Consider the following 7,877-nt stretch of genomic DNA (forward strand, 5'->3'; position numbering starts at 1 on the left):
TTACTATCTCAGCAGGGTAGTAACCCGGAGACTTGTTGTAACGATGAGGTCGATGGATGAAGTACTGCGGGATGAAAGATCTTTCCGGCATGCAAGCTGGAGGAGGAAGTTTCATGAAGTCGGAGTTCTCAACTTTCCCCGAGTTTCCGAGATGCTTGCCAGACTTTCAGATGGTTCGAGCAAGATGGAGAAGATGGGTGAAACTCGGAGAACTCTGGGGGCTACTGTTGTGGGTATACTTCATGTGTGTACCATCGACAGTGGCTAGATCCGGCGAGCCCGGGTGGCCCATAGACGGTGATGGTGGCGTATGGCCCATCGGGCAGCCCAGTTGCTGTAGATCAAGATGGATGAAGTCCAGCCCAGGAACAAGGAGCCGGATCCACCGACCTACTCTGGAAGTCAAATCCGGCTTGGCCCATCAGGGGTAGCCGGATCCAGTATGGCGTATAAGGAAAGGCGGATCCTTGACGTGCACGGCAATGTAATATTCCGTAGTTAGGCAACTTGTCCGGCTAGGACTCTCCGTGTAAACCCTAGATCATGGCACCTTTATAAGCCGGATCCCGGGAGCCCTAGAGGCACAACCACAACTTATTGTAACAACGCGAAAGCCCCAGATAATAACAGACAAGCAGCAGTAGGCCCTGTCATCGTGCATGTGTTCCGAAGCTGGGTAAATCGCATACCACCGTCCCGAGGACTCTCCGCCCGATGGCCCCTACTTCTTCTCCCCCTCGTGAGGATCCCTCCTCCGAGGTATTGTCGAATAGGCAACGACAGACGGGGTTGCCGACGTTGTCGATTTCGCTTAAACCTTCAAAACGTCTCTTTTCTACTCCGATCTTTCTCTCCTCTCTTTTGTGTGACAATATGTGGGTGGTAGGATGTGTTTAGGCTGTAGAAAACATTCGCATTAAGCTCATCGAGACCACCCCTCTTAATAGTGCAGTGTTTCCTATGACTCAAACATTAATGAACAGGAAAATAAATGAAAAAACTAACACTTCTCTTGAATGGAAATTGCGGGGTCTCTAACCATCTTCCTTCATCACTTGTGAACTAAAAACTGTGATATCACTTAGAGATAACATTAGTTCACACACTAGCTAGGATGTCATCATTAACCAAAATAACTTATAAGGATAAAATACTCTTTCATTGTACCCTCCGGATCAGCACGCTCACTCTCGATGATCATGTTGTGTATGATCACGTAGGCATTCATCACCTCCCACACCTAAAGTTTAGACCAAGTTAGAGTAGGGTACCTAACAATAGCTAAACGAGTTTGCGGCACACCAAATGCCCATTGGACATCCTTCCTATTGGATTCCTGGCACTATGAATACCAGACCATCTTCTCAGTAAACGGGGGTGGTGATTGTCTTCACAAATGTCTCCAATGGAGGATAAATGCGAAGTAATATATTTTGTTGTATGTGTGGCCATTGATATCATAGTTGATCACAGGGTCATGGCATTCTGCAAGTCTATCCAAGATTGGTGAGCGTTGGATCACATTGATGTCATTGTGTGATCCAGCAATGCCAAAAAAAAAGCATGTCAAATCCATAGATCATAGTCAGCCACAGCTTCAACCACGACACTGCACTCTCTAATGTGACTCTTGTACATCCCCTGCCAACCAAACGGGCAATTCTTCTAACCCAATGCATGCATTTGATGCTACTAAGCATACCTGGAAATCCCCTTGCTGCATTTTGAGCCAATATTCGAATTGTGTCCTTATCTGTGTGGCCAATATCCCACGCTTGCATCTTCTCCTCCACCATAGCTTCCTCTTTGATCTCCGCCATGGGGGGGGGGGGTGTAATCCACCGCCTAGAGATTATTTTGTAGTGGTACCTTGATCATATCTTTTTATGTACCATCATTATTGTTGACATGCATGATTATGACATTGTTTATGTAACTTAAGGTTGTGGGTCCTTATTGACGAGATGATTTATTTAGATGCAAGTCTGTGTGTTTGTCTTTGATGTATTGTATATCCATATCATTCTCCATTCTTGATGCTAGACTTGGCCACCTAGGAGTTAGAACAGTAGATAAAATGGTGTGAACTAGTTGGAGTGGATCTTATGGAGCAATTAGCTTAGTGACAGGAAAGGTAAAATAGTTAATCTGGTTGGCAACCTTCTTGAGATACCACACAAAGGGCATGTACGATGGGAGGTGCTTAGGGGGTGCTTAGAAAAATAAACCGGTTTTATCTACGCACTGGGGCTTATTTGTACTAGAGAGATGCCTAACTAAGCACCTCTCATGTATAAATAAGCATCATTGCTTAGCAAAAAAGTTTAATTTATTTCTCTAAGCACCCCTCTAAGCATCTCTCATTGTACATGGCCTAAGGATGCAAAGGCTAGGAACCTCCGATTAGTTGTCTGATGCTCAATTTCATGTCATCATAGAGATAAATAGAATACTCTGTACTTTGCACTTTAACTCGTGTGTACTACAAACCATGCGCTTTGGGGAGTATTAGCATCATACTTGTGATACGGGCTATGTTTGATATTTGGATGTTGATGCCCATATATATACATGTTTGTTAATTTAGACAATCATCAACTTGTATTTGTATTTACCATATTTATGTTGTATTATGCCACCGTGCCTATGTGATAGATCAAGTGAACCCACGAAACCCATATTTCTTTAGCTAGCCCTTTCACTTAGGAATTATTAGCGTCATGGGTCATCGATACTTCTCCGTACCGGCACCGGTGGTTCACCACGAATGATGTTGATACGAGGAGCTCAAGTTTCACGTTCTCTTCATGATACAAGTTCATTGCATGTATTTTTAGAGTACCACCCGTAACATTGGTGGCGGATCTATTTCCAACCGAAGAGAATTACAAGTGTACCTCGGGGTGGGGAATTCTAGTCTAGAAACAAACCTGAGCGTCAATATGAAATTGCCTCACATACAATAAAATCGATTTATGTACAACTGGACTGATGAGGTAAATCCCATTATCTGGCCCACTTGCTGACATAGGCTCATATGAGTCAGTCGTAGCAAACTGTGGGACAGATTTTATTGTACATATAGCATTGCTCGTGCCAGCAAGAAGAGAGGAAGACCAATATTTTGGTAGGGTCAGCTAGGGCCATAAAGCAGACAGACCCACAGCCCAGGTACACTTGTAATTCCCCAACCCCGGCGTGGGCGCGTGGCCTTTGCTTGCTAAATTTGAGAGTGACAGGTGAAAATCACTGATCCACTCATCACCGACTCCTCAAAAAGGGCGAGTGGCAATGACGTCGACGGCGAGAAGAATCTGTGTGACAATTCGAGCCTACAATTGCTTACCCCAATTCGCCTCCGACACCCCCCTCCACTTGCCCTCCCGCCGCCGCCGCCGCCGCCAAACGGACCGGTCGCCATGCCTGAAGGAGGACCTCGTGAAGAAGGATTCTTCCTCGGCTCAATCCCGCGGGAGAAATATGTGGTCGTCCTCCTTGTTCGCCGATTCGATCTGGGAATCGCAGATAATGATATAACTGAAAGGTACTTTACTTATCTAACATCATCGCCCTTTTACTTGATGCTGATCCTCTGATTCGGGACAGCATCCCATCTCCAGATCCATGGAGTTCTGTGAATCCTCGCTTGCGGCCATATTTTTTCCCGTCTCCCTTTTTCTTAGATATATGCCCTTTTCCTTTTCGTGATTCAGTTTTACCGTTGCAGCTATCCGGCGGAACTGCTGGGCCCACTTATTGCGGCTTCCTCAGATCCTGCTGACAAGTTTTTTCCTAAGCTGGGCTACGCTGAAGAAAGGTTTTGCTTCTATCTATCTATCATGATGCCATTGTACTGAATCCTTCTTGTCGTTTCTGATTGAGCTAGCATGCTGTGGCTGTCTTTCCCTTCAGCAAATCTTTCACCGGTACTCCATTAATGCGAATTATTTATCCATTTAGTAGTGGTTCATGCTGCATTGTAATGCATCTATTTATGGTACAAGTTAAATCATTATTAACATATCTAAGAATTAGTCATTGATATCGAGTGTTAACAGTTCCACTATACTGTGAGCGCTGTATTAATGATGTGGGCATATTCTTCTTGGGAAATATATATTTTTAGTTTATGAATAAGTTTTCAACTTCCATTCCGCACATGTTTCATACCCTAAGTGGTCTACCTGTTGGAACTGGCAACATTATATACCTAAGTGGTCTACCCGTTGGAACTGTTCCAATATATATATTGGGCTGCTATATTTGGTCTTAATTGCGCTCAGCAAGAGTGTGGCTCTCTTATAATCATTAGTGTAATTACATTTTGCTCCCTCCTTTAGGAGCCATATGCAAATAAGATTAGAGTGGCATTATTTATGGTGAACTTTCCTGTAAAGTTTGTTGGTAATCAGAAATAACCTTCCAAGACAAGGATGGTGGACTTAATGGTTTCATATGAGGGAATATGACAAATATAACATCGTTAAACTTATATATCTAGGAAAAAAACTAATTCATGGACTTGAATGTAAGCATGATGAGTTGGTTATTGGCATGCACATGTTAGGTACCTTTTAAACATTAGTTCGATTTCGGACATGAATAGACTTTTATTGTAGCACTCTATCGGTTGTTTGCTTTATGTTTTCTTTTTTTTCCATCTTGTATTATTGTTAGGAGTAAACCGCATGGGCAGTCCCGATTCTTGTTCCGCACCTTCACTTTGGTCCTAGTTTTTTGAAATTGCACATCCAAGTCCTAAATCTTGCATAAGTGATTCACACCAGGTCCTAAACTGGTCAGACCAACGTTGACCGAGTGCCACGTCGACAAATGGGACCCGGGAAGCCTAACGCTAGAGGTGGATAATTGCGAAAATCCCCCGGTTCCCCATGACTATGCACTTTCGATCCACTTGCCTCATTCGGTAAATCCCCCACCATTGCCGACGTTGCAATGCCCCCGCCGCCGCCCCGGTCGGCACCCCGATCCCGGAAGGTTCGCCTTGCTCGTGACCAACGCGTGCGAGGGACGGTGCCGCCGGTGGTGCAGGGGGCGTGGTAGGGTGTGACAGGTGAGGAGGGCAAAGAAGGGGGAGGTGGGATGCCGCGAGTGGCGTGCTTGGTGGTGCGGGTGGCCGAGAATGCACCGCCGATGCGTGGGTGCCGGGGAGGGCGGCTGCGGTGGCGCAGGGCCTAGTAGGATGCGGCGGGTCGGGAGGACGAGAGGATGGGATGGTGGGCTGCACGAGGATGGGGAACACAACCGAAGGCGGCGGGGTTCGATCCATTACATCGGAGTTTATCCGATGGTCGGCGTCGTCAAACCCGGAGGCGGCGGCACACGCGGAGCCTCTATCGGCTACCCTCACGCCCTCTCCCAAGGCCTCGTGCGGGGCCACCGGATGATGTGGCGCCACCTAGTCCGAAACTTGCCGTGCCCACCCCCCCAACTAACGCATGTGCACGATTAGGCGAGGTACGAGCCAAGAGGAATACTGGTCATATCGCGTCTTCGGCTGTGCATCAAGCAGCGCGTCGGGCGAAAATGCCTAGATCGATCCAACGAAGCGCCTCCTACGCGGTTGCAAGGGAGGGCGGGACGGCGCCGATGCGGGGTGCACGGGGAAGGCGACAGCACAAGGGGACGGGCCCAAGGTCGAGGCCGGGAGAGCGGTGCACCGGCGGTGGCGTTGGGGAAGACAAGGATGGGAGTCGGGGCATGTCCAGTTCTATAGGGACCGAGTTTTAGAAGAAATACAATCTTGGGTGGAGGGGGGAGGGGCTATTTGCAAATATGTCAACGTGGTGCTGGTCAACGTTGGTCTGACCGGTTTAGGACCTGGGGTGAATAACTTATGCAAGATTTAGGACTTGGATGTGCAATTTAAAAAAACTAGGACCAAAGTGAAGGTTCGGGAAAAGAATCGGGACCGCCCGTGCGGTTTACTCTATTGTTAGCACAAAGATGGGCTGGTAGCCCTTCTCCCATGGTTGATTATTCAAAATCCAAACGTGAGTGATATTTCTTCTAGATACAAATGCAGATCTGTACATAAATTTGCTTCCTTAGGCAAGTAATAATTACATCAGGTGTCAGGTACTAATAATACACTTGCATTGACTGAACCAGAAAATCACTAGCACCTGTTGTGAAAACATGGAAAGACTTCAATAGTTGAATAGGAATTTGCAGATCTCTAATTGTTCAGGATCAATTCCACCCAAAGTATGGATAAACGATAATGATGCTACAATTTTCCCTGAAGAGCTTTTATTCAAGTTTGAGAGAAACTAATATGTATGTGCGTGTGAAATATGCTGAAAACATATGGTACCTAAAACTAAAGGAGTGTAAGCTTTGTCCATAGGAACTTGCGTTTCTTAAAAGAAGCAAGAAATTCAGAGTTTGCTTGGAGTGGGTTGGGAATATGACCAATTGCTAGAACACCCAGCATAAAACATACGCACACTGTAATCGGCACTGTGGTAGCATAAATTTCATCTGAATAATAGTCTACAGGTTTTTAGGATTGCTGATCTTTTAAATAGTACAATGTTGTTGTCCGTTTGTAAATATTCCTTGTGCATTTATTACTATTTTACCTGCTTGTTAATTGCTACATAACTAATTCTCCTAGTACTTCCTGACAGCATTCACGAGGATGGTGTCCTCAAGGAACAACTTAAGAATTTGGGTTTCTACCGCATAAGTTCTCCTAACACTGTTCACCTTGGGGTTTTGGGCTTACCCTGGACAACTTATCATAAAAGTTATCCAGAAATCAAGAAGGAAAACCTTGAGGCTTTGGGTTTCCACTTCATAAGTTGTCCTAAAAATGTCCCAAAAATCAGTAAGGAAGACCTTGAGGCATTGGGTTTCCACTTCATAACTTTTCCCTCAAATGTTCCAGAAAACAGGAAGGGACATCTTGAAGCTTTGGGTATCCACTTCATAAATTCTCCTAAAAATGCTCCTGGAATTAAGAAGGGATGTCCTGAGCTTTGGCATTTCCACATTGCAACTTATCCTAAATATGTTCCAGACATGACAAGGTATTATGACAGCTGTAAGATTCAGTCATACATAAATTTATATTTGACCATGGTGTTACAATGGGGAAAACCTTCGTGTCACAACACAATACCTTCATTTTTATTGATTGATGGCTGATTTTAGCTCCACTGCTTGTCAGACTTTCTCCTTCACTGCATGCTCTTGGAACGCTGTCAACATCTGGGAACTCGATGGACGCCGAGTTCATTCTTCTTTTGGACTCGGGGGCAGGCTGCCACGTGGTTCACCAAGCTGAGCTGTTGACTAACCTCCGTGATCCACCTCTTGGGCTGACTCGGGTGAAGGCTGCTGATGGGGCACTTCTGACTGTGTCAGGCTTCGGTGACATCCAAACAAAGGATTTCAGCATCCCAGATGTTTGCCTTGTCCAGGGCCTCAAGGCGAACCTCGTGAGTGTAGGCCAACTGGTCAGCAGCCACAAGATCTCTTGTAACTTCAATTCGGACGGATGTGAAGTGATCTCCTACGATGATGGTTCCTTGGTGGGAAATGCTGTGCTCCGTGACGACAACCAGTATGTCCTCAGCTTCCTCGAAATTCAGTAAGGTCGAATGCTCAGACATCCTGTTTAGGCGCACTGAATCTTTCGCTGTTGCTGGACATGCTTTTTGATTTCTGTGATGTGGATACTATGTGTGTGTATCCCTCAAGTTAGTAACTCTAAAACATTTTGTTAGGAAGAATGAGTCGGAGTATGGTGAACGCAGACCACTTGGGGATTTTAGCTGTTTTTTTCCTTGAAAAATGGCTGGCTGTAAATCAAAACTACATTGCGAAAAAGAACTTCAAGGATGAGATGA

General features: G+C 45.6%; 1 protein-coding gene across 1 annotated transcript; it reads left to right on the plus strand.

Moving 5' to 3' along the window:
- The first annotated feature begins 3,341 nt into the window (after nt 1-3,341).
- Nucleotides 3,342-7,877, plus strand: LOC124700967. The gene is made up of 4 exons (XM_047233031.1): nt 3,342-3,544; nt 3,728-3,817; nt 6,654-7,055; nt 7,196-7,877. Exons 1-4 carry the CDS (start codon nt 3,420-3,422, stop codon nt 7,620-7,622), a joined length of 1,044 nt encoding a protein of 347 aa, XP_047088987.1. The 5' UTR covers nt 3,342-3,419; the 3' UTR covers nt 7,623-7,877.

Source organism: Lolium rigidum, chromosome 3 (assembly GCF_022539505.1).
Source record: "Lolium rigidum isolate FL_2022 chromosome 3, APGP_CSIRO_Lrig_0.1, whole genome shotgun sequence".
Classification (NCBI taxonomy): domain Eukaryota; kingdom Viridiplantae; phylum Streptophyta; class Magnoliopsida; order Poales; family Poaceae; genus Lolium; species Lolium rigidum.

Bases quoted from the DNA above. Each gene is read 5' to 3' on its own strand.
- LOC124700967 (XM_047233031.1), top strand. From the start codon at position 3,420: ATGCCTGAAGGAGGACCTCGTGAAGAAGGATTCTTCCTCGGCTCAATC. The intron at 3,545-3,727 runs GTACTTTACTTA...TTACCGTTGCAG, and splicing joins GATAATGATATAACTGAAAG to CTATCCGGCGGAACTGCTGG. The intron at 7,056-7,195 runs GTATTATGACAG...ACTGCTTGTCAG, and splicing joins TATGTTCCAGACATGACAAG to ACTTTCTCCTTCACTGCATG.